Here is a 17,844-nt window from a genome sequence, read left to right as displayed (position 1 = left end):
CTGATCTGACTGAAAAATAGCCCAGAAAAAAAATGTTAGCTTTCACCTAAATCTGCCAGGTTAATGGCTGCCTAGCACTGAGACAGAGGGTGGGAAGACATGGCCAAAGAAGAGCTCCTCTTTGGGCAACAGAGCCAATCCAGCCAGCTTGTGAAATTGCTCAGGGTTTGAACCTCCCATCACCTCACGGTGGCTCAGGAGTCACCCTGGGGCTCCCCTGTTCTATGACCGCAGATAGTGTCACCATGCCCTGCCTGCTCTTCCTTTGCTCACCCCGCTGGGTCCTTGGGAACCTTCCTCACTTCCAAGCTTTCCTGCAGCCATCCTAAACCATATGAGTGAGGTAAGGGGGAGGAAGAGCATGTGCTAACCTGTATGGGATTTCAATAGAGCTATGCAGAGTAAAACTGCTATCTCCCATGTGATCAGAGATACAGCCAAAAATAAGATTGGCTTCTCACGCAACCCCATCATACGGACAGCTCACGTCAATCTCCTGGGTGCTCTTCATACGAGAAACGAAGGTTGTGCAGCTCAGGGCCCTGCAGAAGGAGCTACAGGACTCTGCAGGGGGGACACAGCCAACCCACAGGCCTACAAACACAGCGGCCCTCCCCACAGGGACTCCCTACAAAGAGAGCAGGGTGGCTGCTTCCCACTGTGCCCACTGCAATCCCAACAAGGACAGTGGGCTGCAAAGCCAGCAGCTCAAGTGCTCAATTCTCACTCAGCGCTGGGCAGCCTCCAGGTAAAGACTCTTGGCAACTGCTGCCCAGGCCTGTGCTCAGTCTCTTTCCTCTGTGCCTCTCTTGTATACAAAGGCCCAGCACAAGATCTTCAAAACAGCAGCTTGACTCTGCCCTCAGTCAGAAGTGACATAAGGCAGCAACCCCAAATCTTAACTCACTGCTCATGCTTCTTACTGAAGTGCACTGGAGAAGGGAGCCTGTGATCTAGTGTTTTTGGTTATGGCAAAAAAGACTCCCTAAATACCTGCCCCGCCACTATTCTGCATTGTGCCTCTCCCTTGGACTTCACTCCCTGCTGCCAACTTGCTCCCTGATCAGCTCCACACTATTTACTTTCAACAGCAGCTGTGGAAATACTAGATTTAATGCAGATACAACTACAGTTCACACCCTAGAGAAGAAAAGGGGTTATGGTTAACAGACATGCCCTGTAACCTTTTCGTACTCCAGGAAGTCGCATTCTGCCTGATACCTTCCTACCTCCATTTCTATTGCATCACTTTGTTAATAAGACTATAGCTGAATCGATGCTTTTCAAGGAGGGAAGTGTGATGACACATCCAGACCTTACATTCCTGGCAGATTAAAGAGCCAGCATCCACAAATTCCACAGCAAGAAAAATCTATTAATCAGCTCCTCACTGACTAGCTTGAGATGACCAAAGCAACATAGTTCCTACAGCACTGTGATTTAGGCTTCTCTGCCTTCAGAAAGCCTTTGTCAGTTTTTGGCCAGACCCACACATCTGCTGAGGCTTGTCTAGAGATGGTAATTTAGTATGGTGTTTCAAGACATGTATCCTCCCCTCCAAAAGCCAATACAGAAGTTCTGCTCTCAGCAAAAAAAACAAGAAATAGAAGCCAAAAGTCATTCATGCCGCGTTACGCCTAGAACTTGCAGGTGAATTTCCTCCTTCAAATAGAGGTTTGTCCAACTTTTACTCCTTTTGGTCTTTAAAATCCAGTTTTCTCTCTTCACTTCAGAGATGAAACGACAGTTTAAACCTTTTGTTCTCATGTTGTAATTCAATATTGCAAAGCCTGGCCTGCAAACACAAATATTAACTGCTTAAATCCAAACAAAAATGTTTGCATGGAAATTTAAGGCTCTGGTATTGGAACATGCCTTCTCATTTCAGGCTGCTTTTGACTGGGGTTTATAAAAAAAAACAATTTGTGAGGATGAAACAAGCTGGCAGGTTCCTTTCCAGAGCACATGCTCCCCAAGGTTTGCAGCACACTTGGCTACCAGCCTCCAGATGCTGGTATGCTACTCTCATGCATTCAAGGCTTTCATTGAGGAACTCTGCAAAGTCTTCAGGCATGACACAGAGCCTCAAATAGAAGCCCTGATATAACTCATCTTGTGACACCATCTCAATAAATCTCCTAGCCAAGAGCTTCTGTTTCTCCCAAAGTTAACCAAGGCCATTTTTGGCATTCCTCGAGGGCTCTGTGTGTATGCTCTTCGGGAAAGTGATAAGCAGATCCTGAGATAGAGCTGGGTGCACACACTTGTCTGGAGAAGGATCTTCCCCAAGAGAGAAAAAAGTTCTGCTGTCTGCATGCTGGAGGTAAGACAGGAGCAGTATGGGTTACCCTTACCCTTCAGGGCCACTGCTGCTTTTAGGAGGACTGGAATTGCCTATATACCCTATGCTGGAGAACAGCACACTAAGCTACTCTCGCACACACTGCTGGCAAGGTCAAATATTTTGGTCAACCTCAGGTCACTGAAGATAGCATGCCTTTGTTTAAAGTGTTTTCACTTGAACACATAAATGGCAATCAGATGGACCCATTGCACAGCACCCAGCTTTTTTTGCTTTGGGAGAAACCGGAATACAGTGGGCTCTGCTGACAGGGCTGGGTGAGTCTTTGCTCAATCCTACACCCTAATGGGTCCACCCCGCACTGGACCTCGCCCAGTGTGACACTGTGGCACACGGACACGCTGGGATTACATGCTACAGCAACCGGAACATACTTAGATACACTTCAACAAGACTTTCCAAGGAGGGTTATTGCTCTCAGGAAGTTGCCTAGAGTTTGCTCAAGAATGAACTGCAATAGGAAGGGAGCCCAGCTGTTTTTTGATGACAGTTGCTGACAGAAGCACGATGATGACATTTACCTAAGAGGAGAAGTGATGATTCAGATCCCTGGGTTTTCCCTTAGCTGTTCTTTCCAGAAGGCTATGAGGAGCCTCAGTCATTTCAAAAGCATCTGGATTAGAGCAGAGCAAAGCACAGGCTGTCCCAGTTAGAAAGGACATCTAGCATCAAAATGCAGTTGTCAACTCAGGACCATCATTAGAAGCAGCTGCCTAAAGAACTGCAGGTGCAAATCTACCTTCATCATGTATCCATCCCACTTATAGCACTACCAGTAGGGCTTCTGACATCACTGAAATGCCAAGGAATGTACTCAGAAAAAGCTAGTTTGATAAAACACCTACTAGTTTCCAAACATGGTACCAGGGGAGGGAATCCTTCGAGAGAAGAAGGAACACTAATGGCCAAGAAAACACATCTGCAGAGCAGCCTTTCAGTATCAAAGCTCCATCCCAGCTGGGAGCACACTGCACATAATGTCATTTCAGCCACACAACAGCATTTTAAATAGAGGTGGAGGCAGTTGCTTTCTGTGACTGGGGATGACAGATTGTGCCAGTGAACTTCTGCACCCAAGCTTGATGTTAACTACTACAAAAGAAAGCTGACTGGTAATGTTTCAGTAGGTGGCAGCAGAAATATAATATTGACTCAGAAGACTGCTCATGGGAGACCCCTTTTTGGCAAAACTACCCATTTAGACTAAAGTTTTCAGAGGCATATTGCTTCAGGCCAGGTACTGCACTTGGTAACCGTAGAATCAATGACAGCAGAGTCAAGTCAAACACAGAGAACTTGCGGAGGAAAAACTCACCCAGAATCTGTAAATCCCCACATTTTGCTTTGGCGGAAGTGTCCCTCACCAAACTGCCTCTTGCAAAATGCATTAAGTTCCTTAATTTTGCACTTTGGTTCCTAAGAGCCAGTTCAGCTGATCAGAATATCTCTAGTAATATGACTTTTTATGACTTTTGTCAAGTCATACATTTTTTTTTCATCCAACTCCTATAGTCCAGGCCAAGTGAGACCATTTTTAACATAATTACCATAGACTCAAATTCCAAAGACTCAAAAATTAGCAACAAGATGTAAACTCCTAAGTAACCAGTATCTCTTCTTCTCCACTTCCACCTCGCCCCCACAAAGTCAGACACTCTTGAACTTTTGGCTGCCTCACAGACAGAAGGAGAGGAAGTGGCCAGCTCCCCACCAGGAATATATCTCGGGGCAAATTAGAAAAGTGAGCAAGGCAGCTGCAAGGGCCCAGCAGGAAGTCGTGACAAGCTCTTTACCTGAGAAGCAAGGTGTGGCTTTATAAAGCTGACTCAGAGCTGGGTCAGGTCTCCCACAGGTAGGAGCAAGCTTTCCAAATAATTGCTTCCTGTTCTCCCCAGGCAAGATAGAGAGGAGGTGGGGGGGGGGACCGATAATCCCCCTCCCCAGAGTCACAGAACTGCAAAGCATAAAGGGCAGCAAGGAGTGACTGCATACAGCCTGGTGACTAAGGCACGTACAGTGGCACTGCTTTTGTGACTAAATATTACTCATGCGAGGAGGAATTTGGAGAGGGACCCGTTTCCAGCTATGCTCGTTGCTTTGGATACTTTGCAGCCGTAAATACAAAGGAGAGCTTTGACAATGAATCAGACCCTGGTTTAAAAATGACAAAGAACGACTTATCTATCAATTTCATGTTAAAATGATTTCAATGTATTCATAAAAACAGCTTAATGCTAATCAAAGGAAACAAGCAATGTTTTCAGACCCAGATGACTAAGTGTAGGCTCCTGGATGGACAAAACCATTTAGACAGAGAGGAAGAAGTGGTTTTTTATTAATGCATAATGCATTTCACTTTCCCCTGAACTACAAAGGAATGCTAGCTTGCTGGGAAAGTTTGCTTGAAAAGCTTTTTCCATTAGTTTTTTTTTTTAAACCAGAGCAAAACCAAAAAATCCTAAAACAAGTTCAGAGATAAATCTATTTTGAAAGCATCTCTATAATTAGCTTCTAAAAGACTTTAAAAGTAATCAATCAACAGCCATATTATTCTCCTGCTTTTAAAAACTATAATTATTTACATAAAAATAAAGGTAGGGACAATGAAAATACAGAACTGTGACAAATTTCAATTTCTCCCTTCACAAAGCCTTTGCCCTCTCAGCTAGTGTGTGTGCTTATTTTGCAGTGTGTGGTGCAGTGACGACTAACAGAGAATTACTAATTAAGTATTTGCTTTGAGAGCTGGAAAACTTGTTGCTATGAAGGAATCCTCCAAATGAAAGCTCCAGCCTTGTAAATGAATATTTATACAAAAGTAGTGTTATAAATACAGATAATTCCACCAAAATCAGCATCACCTACAACTACTTTTTATAAAAATTTGATGAGATGTTAGATTTTTCATAAGACACCCCAGGTCTAAGCCAGTGGCAGATGCTTTCAAAGAGTTGGGAACTGAAACCCCTCTTAAACGTTATGATTCTCTCCTTTCTGTCCCTATGAAGTTAGAACTTAATGTTTTGTAACCAGTGACTTGTGTACTATTTAACATAGGACATGCTTCTTAAGGAATTTTCCACAAGGAACATATACTATTTTATCTTTGTTAGAGGGTTATAAACCTAACATAGGAATCAAGACCAGAATTAAAGAAGATGCACCTTCTTTCTTGCAGTTACTAAAGAGCAGTTATTCCCTTAAGGAGCTGCAAGGCTCCAACTACACAGAATCAACTTTCAGTTATTTGGGATAAGATTGAGATGATGTGATCTGGATAAAAGAAAAACAGTTAATACAAAAAACATGGAAGTGAGGCAGTAAGAAAACAATTATCTTACTATCTTCACTTTTGACAAACAAGGAGATAACTGTGAAGCTGTAAACAAAGAAAAAAGTTAAGTCAGTCTGATTCATCCACAGCCTTGAAAGCAAGGAATAAGGCCTGTTCTTCATGTTACCATCAGAAGAGTCAATTTAAGGGACAAAAGGAATCAGTGCAACATTAACTATGCCCCAAATCCTACAGCATTTACTTCGAATTTGTATGGTCCCAGCCCAATGTCAGAGGACTTCTCCAGAAAGAATGGTTTTGCCCTAATAGTGTTAATTCTCTGTGTCCATTATATTCTCCACCTTTTCACAGAATCACAGAATAGCTGAAGTTGGAAGGGACCTTTAAAGATCATCTAGTCCAAACCCCCTGCTCAAGCAGGGTCACCTAGAGCACATTGCCCAGGACCCTGTCCAGGCAGCTTTTGAATAACTCCAAGGAGGCAGACTCCACTGCCTCTCTGGGCAACCTGTTCCAGTCCTCACTCACMCTCACAGGAAAACAGGTTTTCCTTATGTTCAGAAGGAACTTCCTGTGATTCTGTTTGTGCCTGTTGCCTCTCGTCCTATCACTGGACACCACTGAAAAGAGTCTGGCCCCATCCTCTTTACACTCTCCCTTCAGATATTTAAACGCATTCATAAGATCCCCCCTCACTCTTCTCTTCTCCAGGCTGAACAGTCACAGCTCTCTCAACCTTTCCTCACATGAGAGATGCTCTAGCCCCTTAAGCATCTTAGTAGCCCTTCACTGGACCTGCTCCAGTAGCTCCATATCTCTCTCTCTTCTACCGGGGAGCCCAGAAGTGGACACAGTACTCCAGGTGTGGCCTCACCAGGGCTGAGGAGAGGGGAAGCATCACCTCCCTTGACCTGCTGCCAATGCTCTTCCTGATGCAGCCCAGGATGCCATTAGCCTTCTTCGCCACAAGGGCACGTTGGTGGCTCATGCTCAGCTTGGTGTCCACCAGCACTCCCAGGTCCTTCTCCACAGAGCTGCTCTCCAGCAGGTCCGCCCCCCAGGCTGTACAGGTACATGGGGTTATTCCTCCCCTGGTGCAGGACTCTATACTTCCCTTTATGGAACTTGATGGGGCTCCTCTCTGCCCATCTCTCCAGTCTGTCAAGGTCCCTCTGAACAGCAGTACAGCCCTCTGGTGTATCAGCTACTCCCCCCAGTTTTGTATCATCAGCAAACCTGCTGAGGGTGCACTCTGCCCTTTCCTCCAGGTCATTGATGAATAAGTTGAACAAGATTGGACCCAGGATTGACCCTTGGGGGACACTGCTAGCTACAGGCCTCCAACTAGACTTGGCACCACTGATCACAACCCTCTGAGCTCTGCCCTTCAGCCAGTTCTCAGTTCACCTCACTGTCTGTTCATCTAGCCTGTTTCACCATTTTATTATTTTTAAGGCCTATTTTCCTCATTGTTCAGTGTATTTTTCCTTTCAAAACTGGAGAATGTAGGTGCTTCTCCTGAAGCATAAGCAAGCCAGATCTACAGGAAAAACAATAAGCTTCAGCTACACCCTTTTTCAAAACAAGCACCTTTGTGCAGGGCAGACTCATGCTAATGGCTCTCCCTGTGCAACCCATGCTCTGCTCTCCTATGGAAGCGCCTGTGGATGCAACAAGCTTAGGCAGGCAGCTGGACTACCCATGTCATTAAAAAGCAAGCTAAGACTGCAGACTTGTCCTAGCCTGAAGAGCTGGGAGCAAGCCCTCACTGAAAGCACAGCCTCAGGCCTGGATGACAGAAGTCAACACAATCAAGGTGGAATACATTTTCCAAGATCACCACCAAGGCCAAATGGCAGTGCCCAAAAGGAACTCTAAGACACATGCAGCTGCTTTAGACATCGAAAACTATTAAAGACTGAGGCCATCTCCTCCTCTGCTCCTCACAGGTGGCCTGGTGAGGTTCTGCAGCTCACTTTTACATCAATTTCCACAATTTATGGAGCTCCCACAGCTCCCCTCTAATGGGAGCCCAATGCAAGCCCAAATGTTAATCCTACATGTGAAGTTCACTTCCATACTCTACCTGTCCCAACATCAGATGTCCAGCCTTGCTGCAGAGGGAGAAGATACCTCCAGCAATGAGTGACCCTCTGGAAGTACTTACTACCTCTCTCTCAGCTGCAGAGAGCATCTGGACCCCTGAATCGTACATAGCCAGGGAAAGCTGACCCAGCTCCAAACTGTGACTCAGGGGAGAGAAGGGAAGGGGATACTACTGCTCTGAATCCTCCAACACCAAATACTGTTAAGTGAAGATGTTGGAAGAGACCAAAAAAAAAAAAAAATTTTTTTAACTAAAAAAAGTCTCCCAGGACATTCAAAGAGATGGGAGGGAAGGGCGGGCTGGAAATCAATCTTCTCCCTAGCAATGCCCCAAACTTGCAAACCATCTGTGCAGGGGAATTTTGTGGTTGTTCCCAAATCACGATTGCAGCCAAGGTCCCAAGTTGCAAGGAAACAGTGTCTAAACCTTGCTAGTCCCATGACACTACAGCTAGTGCCAGTTTGGCTACGGTATGAACAACAGTGGTAAAAGCATGCCAATCTTCCTTAGGGCAGACCAAGCCATAAAGTCAAACCAGGGACTGAATATTTCTACACACACTTAGGGTTCTCCTCAAAAACAAGGTGCAGCTTCTGACACCATAGGTTTAAAATCACATCCTAGGTATGCGCATATATGCCAGTGATGGAATGAGAGAAAAGCACACTCATCCAAAGTAAAATTTGCTCTAGACTAAAGCACAGAGAGCTATTCTTGAGGCTTCCCCCCTCCAAAGCAAACAGGACCATTCCTTATTCTCCCCTGTTCATTTAAGAAGCCCACCGTGCATTCCTGGGCACTGGCCTGCATCATGCAAACAATGGGATGAGAACTTCTCAGCTATAAATTCCAGGAAGAAATTGGTCCAACTTGGTAACGGCCTAACATTGCTACCTTCTTATGGTTGTTCAGTGGTCTGTAAAATCCACCACAAATCTCAAGAGACTTGTTTTCACATCATTAAAGCTACCCTCAGAATTGGCCTCCATGTTGACAGTTTCAACATAAAACTAAAGGACTGTCCAGAGAACTGCCATGGAAGCACAGAAGAGATGCATGGCCACATGGAGCAGGGCAGACATGCAGCCACATGGAGCAGGTCCATCTAAGCCGTACCTGCTCAGAGAACAAGAAACTTGAAGTCCCAGGATCTGGCACTTCTCCTCAGCCACACCTTGACTGTTTAAATCTTTGTTCCCACAGGGTATGAGAAAACTGTTGTGGCAACCATCAGAGACGCACTGCTAGACTCATCAAGAAGAGGGGTGACACCATTATGCCTCAGGGCTGCAGCAAAGCCATTTTAAAGCTCCTAGAGAAAGAAGATTAGAGAAATGGAAGCAGCAGTACAAGCATGTTTATGTCCAGGCAGTACCAGGAAAGAACTCTGTTGTTAGCTCTGACATCTAATCACCACAAGGCACTCCAATACAACAACATTTCAACTTTTGCTACCAGAAAACAGCACTGCAGAACCATCTAAGCCATTGAATGAGAAGCATACGGGTGTTTGAGAAAAAAGTATTTTTCTCCATCATGACAATGAGAAGAAAGAAACCTTGGGCCTGGGATGGAACAACTGGACATAGAATTTTAGGGATCATATGAAGAATTTCTGCATTAGAAAGCAATCACTCCAGATCATATTTTCTTCCAGCCACAGGTTGAACCTTCACCCTCCCATACATGTGTGTAAAGAATTGCCTGGGAAATAGGCACATAACAATGTTGTGGTCAGAACTTTAAAACAGAAATCCAGTTCAACAAGAAAGCAGCAGGTTGCTTTTGCCCTTTTCATGAAGGAACTAAATTCAGTGGCACACAGTGGCCAGAGCTGCCCAGCACAGCCCCCCCCCCCCATTTGTTATTTTTAGCAATTTAGTCTGACAACGCCTGACAACTAAACATGACGAATATAGCGGGAGAGAGGGGGAACTATCAGATATTACCAGAGAAAACACACAGCAATAATCACTTTCTCCACCCCAACAGAATCAATTTTCCATGTCTTCATAACATCATAGAGTTTGTTCTTTTTTAAAAAGCCACATTAAAAACAGAATCCATCTAGCCCTACAGTGGAAATGGATAACATTTCCTGAAACAAAGCATTGTTCCACCCCTCACATATCATGTTTCCTTAAAAACAAGGGAAGAAAAACATTACTTGGTTTTTCTCCTAATACTGCACAAACATTGCTGAGCTAAAAAGAGCCTATGCTCATCCCTTTAGAATGCTTTCAAAATAGATTTAACACACACCCCTTGTACAGTGAAACACAACAAGAATTTGATATTATCAGGACTGGAAAAATCCAATCGCTACTGCTAAGCAGGAAGCTTCCCATGTGAGTATGCGAGCCTTACACCATCAGTCTCTGCAGTATCCGAGAAGATTTTTGCAAGTCTTGCTGGCACAGCTTTCAAGCAAGCGCATGTATTTTGCAAGCAAGCCTAGGCAGTCTATTTGGATTCCAGAGGATTATGCACAAGTTGTGAAGTATGCTAAGTATACATATGTATTCATGTTACCTTTAACAAAAAGAATAAAGCTACCTTGCTTTTTCTGCAGGTTAGCTAACAGACTATACATTTGCACCCTTGTTTATTTATGCACATCTATACTCCTTTGGTGTTTTCAGGACCACGGTCACAGTGTTCATTTCACAAAGTACACCGAATGCAAATTCCAGCCAAGTGTTATTTTCAATTCTGCACAAAGACTGTTCTGGTTCTCCTGCTGCTCCAGGCTTTGCCATGCAATGAGCAGCAGGGAAGAGGAGACTAGCAATATCATATCCATTTTGTGCTGCTGCCGTGAAAAAGGCAATGCACAGCTTCAACAGCAGAGGAACCCAAGAGAGGGGAGTGAGAGAAAGAATAACTGAAATCATTCACTGCTGTGGAGACTGGCAGAGGAGGCAGAAAAGCAGCTTATGAACCAGAGGCAAAACCTGTTTCTGTTTTCCAAGTTCATTCAGACTGCTGTGACCTTCAGGAAACTCAGCTCACATCTCTGAGGCAGATTAAACTCCACATTTTCAGGAATAGTCAGTACTCAGCTCTCTCCTTGTTACACAAATAAGAGAGCTTCACAGTTGGCCCAGCTCTCTGACTTGTGCTCCTCTGGAAACAAGAGCAAACTACCAGCAAGGGAATTTCTCAAATTCAGGCCTGTATCAGAAATACACATTTCATAGTGCCTTGGCAATAGCTCTGTAACAGCAATGCATAATTGTCTCAGCTCACATTATAAGAGAAACCAGATCAGCCACACTGTATGGACACTGGAGCATTACACTGATCGTCTTGGTTCAACTATGCAAAGCAAGCTGAGTAAGAACTAAGGTAGTTAACAATGTAAAACATAAAGCCTAGCTTTAAAATCCTTTCAGTTTTAATAATTGATAGAGAAAAGTTTTAACCTGACTATCTTGGTCTGATATTTTACAGTGATGTAGTGGAAGCACAAGGTCACACAAGTTTCACATTCTTTCCTGCTTCTGTCACAACTTGTTTTCAGGGCAGCAAAATCCCCTACTCCTTCGATAAGTGCCCTCTAACTTGTACTCAGGTACTTCCCCTGAAATCTTAGTTTCCAGGAGCTGTCAGTCTAAGAGCTTGCCTTCTTCCTGTGGGGAATCCCAAGCCTAAGGAACATGGTTCTCTCAAAACTGCCAGCCAGCTGGAAACAGAATAATTAAAAGGTAGACTTGAATGTTCATTTAAAGCAAATTGTTGAAAATTTTGGCAATCTGAGCCCTATTATCTATGGTTAAAAAGAAAAAACAATTCAATGGCAGCCACCTTCCCACTTCCCCCACCTTCCGAGATGGTCACCATTGCTGGGAACTTCAATTCAGTGGCAATAACCATAGACCCAAAGCAACAGGGAGATATAAAGCAGGAAAACAAAACAAAACAAAAAACCCCACCACTGTGAAGCAGCCAGCTTTGAGGCTTTGTGCAAGAATGGCAAAGGTTATAATTTGGGGGGAACTCCACCCGTTCTACTAAACTCAACAGTCTAAAAGTTCAGGAGGTAAGATCCATTACCCACCAGGAATGGGAAGAAACTTGAGATGCGCAGCTGAAGGACACAGTAGCTGAAAAGCTGACCACAGCCTGATGAAACTGGCACTCTGGGAGCCCAAAGGGCAGTAAATAAAGGCTGTCAACCACATTCCAATCATTTCCAGCTCCAGAAATGCTGCTATGAAGTTCTCTAGCTCCAGTTGGGGGCTGACTTTGTTCAAAGCCATCAGTATCTAAGATGGCTCCAGCATAAGCAGGATACAATCACTTTTATCATGTGAGCATTAAAACACCTGCGCCTGGCCTGCATTAGAGCTACCTGAAATATATGGCCTACCCATGGAGTACTTGCTTTCCCCATGTAGAAAAAGATTCTGGTAGCCAGAAACACAAAACCTCTTAGCACCTAACACAGAAAACACTGCATACAATGCAACATACGGTGACGTGCTTGCCTTACAGCTCCCCAGCCAAGTTGAGTTTTAAGAAGAAATTAGAAAAAACACCTCTACTTTTGCTTTAGCGTAAGCAGGAGACAACAAAAATGGAACTGTGCAGTCCTATCAGAGTATATACCTCCTACTGCTACTTCTTTGTCCCTAGTTATCTGGTCTGCAGTCACCTTCTCCAAAACACTAACATATTAGGTAGGCAGCTTGACTCAACTCAGTCTGTTTTCTCTGTCATTCCTCAAAAACTAAGGAACAGGGTTTGTATTAATTCTATTTTAGGGGCATTAAGAAAAAATAACACTAACAGCCTTGAAAAAGTACATTCTGAACCCCCCTCCAAAGAACTGTAAACTGTACATGTAACCACTAGAAGATAGTCAAGATTCACTAGATAACTTGTTTGAGCAGCTGGAACTTGCACAGGGACTGCTTTATATTTCCTAGATATTCTTCTCTCCCTCAAATATTCCAGCTAGATAAACATAAGAACACAGAAGTGCTCTGACCACAATGTTAGAACAAAGTCCCATCTCCCCCAATATCCTGTCTTCAACAGCAGCCACAAGCAGATGCCTATGGCAGAGTGTAAGAACAGGGCAGGCATATATGGTACTTCCTCCTAATACTTTCCCAGCCTCCAGACATTTTTAGCTCAGGGACTTCCCAAGCAGGATGTAATTTCTACATATTTGGTAATTCTCAATGGATTTCTCTTCCATGAATTTGTACAGTTGTCTTGAACCAGTGTAAATTTTTAATATCCACAGCACTGAGAAGGAGTTTCACGTTACCTACCTGCTGCAAAGAACCACATACGCACCATTTAGTTTTAAACCTGGCTTTTACTAATCTCATTTGAACCCCTCACTTCCAGTCTTCATATCAGGACATAGAGTGAACAATCAATCCCTATCCACTTTCTCCATATCACTCACAAGCTTGCAGATCTAGTAAAGAAACCAAGTGACATGAATTACTTGTAAATTACTTTTAACAACCCCTACATTCCCCTAGTTATGAGCCTTCAGAATGAGAAGTACCAGATAAAAATAGTATCTTGTTGACCTTCTATGTTCTATTTTCATCATCTTTATTTGCCAAAAAAACCTTACCTCTAATTCCTTAATTTTCTCTTCTGCTATTCTCTGTTTTTCTAAGAGCTGATTATGAATCACTCCTTTAGATTGAAGAATAAACCTACAAGTAAAAAAGAAGAGACAGACAATTGTTGGATTTTTTTTTTTTTTTTTTTTTTTTTTTTTTTTTTTTTTTTTTTACATCTAACTATGGTACACCTAACCGCGCACCAAGTTAAACTACAATGACTTTTACAAAGTATTTACTCTCAATCTGCATGTTTTGGACAGAGACATAAGAAACAACTATGATGACCCAAAATGGTCAGAAAAATCAGCTGCAGAACAGTGGTTATGAGCTATTAAAGGACAATACAGTTATTAACTAACCCCCAACAAAACTCTGTTGTTAAAATAACAAACTCCAGATTTTCTTTCCGCTCCTTATCTTTGCAATGTTACCAGTCTTCCATCTTCATGATCGTTATTAACATTTGAAAAAGATATACAGTATATCATGGACACACTGAACAGTAGGGCATACATGATGCAAGCAGTCAGACAACACAACTGAGGGAATAGCTATGCCACTGGGCTAGCCTTTAAGGTTTGCTCACTAATTTCACCCATTACTTTGGGGGAAGAAAAAGAATGCACAGAGATTTCCATTTATGATTTAGAGTCCTTGAAAACTTTGACACATAACATTTTTGAAAGCAGTTCTTCCACACAGCTAGCAAAGGGGAGTCTGTCTCATCAAATACCAGTCAAAAAGGTCCTCATTCATGAATAGTATGTAGTCAGGAAGGTTCCTCTCAACAGTTAAGAGCCACACATTACCGCTTTAATGCTCACAAATTAAATAAACCTGCACAATAGAAAACAACACTTGCTATAGACCCCATTGCTTTCACCATAGATAAAGGTAGGTGAACCATAACTCTGTGATTGAGCTATCACAGCTCCCACTGTTTAGGGCTTGGCTTTAACATGTGTCCTCAGTAACTTCCAAATTCTTATACTTTCTAAGTTCAGAGGGTTTTTCTGTAGGGTGGGAAGTACTTGTTTTTAACTGAAATTGCAGTCACTGGTTTCCATTTGTTCTGTTTTTTTAATTGCTAACAAAGGGATTTGTAAGATACTTCCACAACATCTCAGTCAAAGCAATCCTGCTAGATGGCATGCAAAAGCTGTCTGATTTGCTCAGAAGAGCCTTTGAAGGAACAACAGTATCCAAAGAAGCTCTCAGCACATGGCTCTGATATCCCACAAAGACAAATAAGTTCAAATGAATTTTAGGAACCCTCCACAGTCGCCCTTCGTCCTCCCAGACGCAAGGAATGTACAAGCTGCATATCAGCCCTTTCCCTAATGTCCCCTGGGGGATTTAGAAGGAGCCTCCACAGGTCATACCAATGAGTTCCCTTCAGCACTAACCAGTATCTGGGTCAATGTCTTTGTGCCAAGTGACTGTTCATGTTTGAACAGTCAAAATGAACAGCTTTAGACAGGGCAGAGTCAGACTGCATTCCCTGTCTAATACACAAAAGTCTGAAAACAATTTGTAGTACCATCTCCCATGACAAGTGATATTATTAACATGTTTACTCAGGGCCTGGAAGGTGCTCTTTGAACACAAATGGGTATCCACTGCTTGGCTTGAAAGCCAGCATACTCTGCATCAGCAATGCAAAAGCCAAAATGAAAACTGTCTGCCATATCCATTCCTGAAATGCATGGGAGCAGAACTGTGGTTAATTATAACAGGTTGTCAATTAACACCCTCTTCAGTGCTTCTATTAACTGCATTTAGCAATCCCTCCTCCTTCTCCCACTTCCCTCCCCGATTCCAATCTACCTTCTCTTTTCTACAGTAATTTGCACTGTATCTCTTTGTAATTTTCCCAAATCTCTCCTCAATTCTTTCCAGTCTCTCTCAGATCATGCTTATTCCTGGTATCATCTTTGTTCTCATATTTGCTCCTGTTCTTAACATCATCGCTCACTCATACTCTCAAGTAGATGCCCCCACAATCCACTTGCATACAGTGGTAACATTTTTCCGGTTCCAGCATGCGCCAGCCTGCCGAAATAAAACATGGGTTTTGTCTGGCCTTGTGAATATGATGTCCATGCCCACTGTTCCAGGAGAGGGAGGCTATTTATGTTTCTACTAGATGCAGACCTGAATCCAGCCAGAGAGGAACTGCTTTTCAGAATGACCAGCTACCATGTCATTCTGATGCTTTTACACTGAGTCTGTATGCTGGATGAGAGAAATACTACCCTTCAGGTCCCCCCACAGATCTCAGCGTGAAGACCATCATTTTGCCACGCTTGTGCGGTAGCCATCATTAGCGAAAACCAAAGCTGCAAGGTGCCCTTAGACATCAAGCACAAGTCATCAATCCTTTTCCACAGTGCTGCTTTCCCGATACTCTGTGTGCACGCGCAGAATGTGTAGAAACATGTTTCCTTAAGACTTTCTTTTTTTTGGAGGGGGAAGGAGAAGAAGGGAATACCTCTCCAGCACCTTCCCATTTGCTTCCCCAAACTGTATAGCAATAGTGACGATCTTGGTTTCATTGACACCCCCAAGTCAAAATAACAGCATTAAAAACTGACATGATTTTGATCAATTTTCCTTCTTCCCACGTAACTTGAGAGATCTCTGATGATCTACATGGCACTGAAGTGATCTCTGCAGGCTTAGAAACACTACAGGGCACTAAGACACTCTGAATGAATAAGCCGCTGACTTAACTTCTATTCTGCAAATGTCAACAGCACTCATCTGGGAAAATATCCTCCCTCCCACCCTTCCGCAATGCTCTAACAGACACGCGACAGCAAATTAAAAAAGGATGGCTGAAGTCAGCACTGACGAGACTTATGTGGGCAGCTTGGGACAAATGCTACAACCCCCATTTTATTTGCCATAAAATGGTGTGCTGGAATGGGCGTCAGCCCACAGGCTGGCTCAGAAGCAGCTCAGATGTCCCTGCCTTAGAGGGCAGCACCCTTCGAAAGGTTTGCATCAGTAGCAGTTTCAAGACACCCGTTTTAATTTCCTGCCACAAGACTGCCAAGTCCCCAGCCTTACAGCTGTACACCGGCTATTCTTACTGCCACGCAAGCTGTCAAAGGCCAACTTTTCCAAAGTTGAATCTGTAAAGCCACATCCACAGTTAACTAATTAAATTCGTGTCTTCACTTTACAACATGCTAAGGACTCAAAAACCGGTCAGTGTTCTAGCCTCCAGCTTGGGATATACACGTTATGAAGATCTTGGCCAAAGTTTTTACCTAAGGAAATGCACAGTTTATGGCAACGATCAGAAAAGGTAGAAGCCTGTTCCATTTGTCATATAAGAGGTACTGCAGGGCATTTGTAATAAGTCAGAGTTAGTTTTACCAGGATTTCCTTATTTCAATCAATCTGACTAAAACACCAAATAGACTACTTCCCCCCCCCTTCAAGTTCAAGAGAAATAAGGTGCTATCATTCTGCTGCATTGTTTCACTCAAACTCGGTTATTTTGTTTGTGAATTTTTTAAGCTCGTGAAAGAGCCACAGAAGGTTTTGAACTCTGAATTCCTCCCGGAGCGAGAATATTTTCAAACAGCTTCACTTGACACATTTGCTCACTGGGGGTACACCACCAACTGAGAGCTGGCCCTCTGTTCAAAAATACTGTATCACAGAACTTAGATGACACTTTCTGTTCTGTGAAGCTGAACTTGTCAGATTATATGACTGATACGAAGGCCCTGATACGGGGGCAAGGCAGCACTGAAGAGCTTCCTCCACAGACCGTTCTGCCAGAGTCCATCGCAGGAGGCTCCAAGCTCTGGGAGTTCGCACATTTAACTGGGCTGACTTTAAGGACCCATAGTCTGGAGGAGTAAGACAAGAAATAAAGTTATCTGGAAGAAGATTTGATTTATGGTGACAGAAATGAAATAATTGAGCTCACTTGTCTCCTCCTTCAGGAATGAAGCTTTTCTCTCTTAAATACAGACAAAAATTTTGCAGCACACACTAATAGGTGTCTTTTAATCCAGACTATCAAACACGACACAATGAATCAGAAAAAATTTTGAACACCACACTAATTCCAAAGCTTAATAACAATCCCCTCTTAACATGAAAGCTTTTTGCACTACTGTTAAATAACACCAGAAATTTCTGGCTCATAGTAGACGGATTCACCAAGTCTCAGTGGGTCACTTACTTAAAAGGGAATGGTGAATAACAGCAGGGCAACTATTTGTTCTATTCTTGATACCTCACAATTTTCCTAATGCTGGTATAGAGGTAAAAACCCCAAACCAAACAATGAAAAGTAGATTATGAAGAACTGGGCTCCTCCAGGACAGCAATGTTCAGCCAAATCTGGGCTGCCAACAAGAGCAGCTCTTTAACACACTAAAGTATTTTTGAATCAGCTGTATCTACACACTCTGATCCCCCAATGCCTGCTGGTTCTGAAGTGTAATGTGAGGAACAAAAACAG

The 17,844-nt window shown here is 43.3% G+C and overlaps 1 protein-coding gene across 1 annotated transcript in view; it reads right to left on the bottom strand.

Annotated features, from left to right (window-relative positions):
* The window catches only part of PFDN1 (prefoldin subunit 1), a 35,016-nt gene that overhangs the window by 5,893 nt on the left and 11,279 nt on the right, over positions 1-17,844 (bottom strand). The window contains exon 3 of the mRNA XM_026067880.1: positions 13,364-13,448. Within this exon, the coding sequence (XP_025923665.1) occupies positions 13,364-13,448 (85 nt within the window). The remainder of the gene's footprint in view (positions 1-13,363; positions 13,449-17,844) is intronic.

Source organism: Apteryx rowi, unplaced genomic scaffold (assembly GCF_003343035.1).
Source record: "Apteryx rowi isolate R43461 unplaced genomic scaffold, aptRow1 scaffold_264, whole genome shotgun sequence".
Taxonomy (NCBI): domain Eukaryota; kingdom Metazoa; phylum Chordata; class Aves; order Apterygiformes; family Apterygidae; genus Apteryx; species Apteryx rowi.
This window is presented reverse-complemented; position numbering and strand designations above follow the sequence as displayed.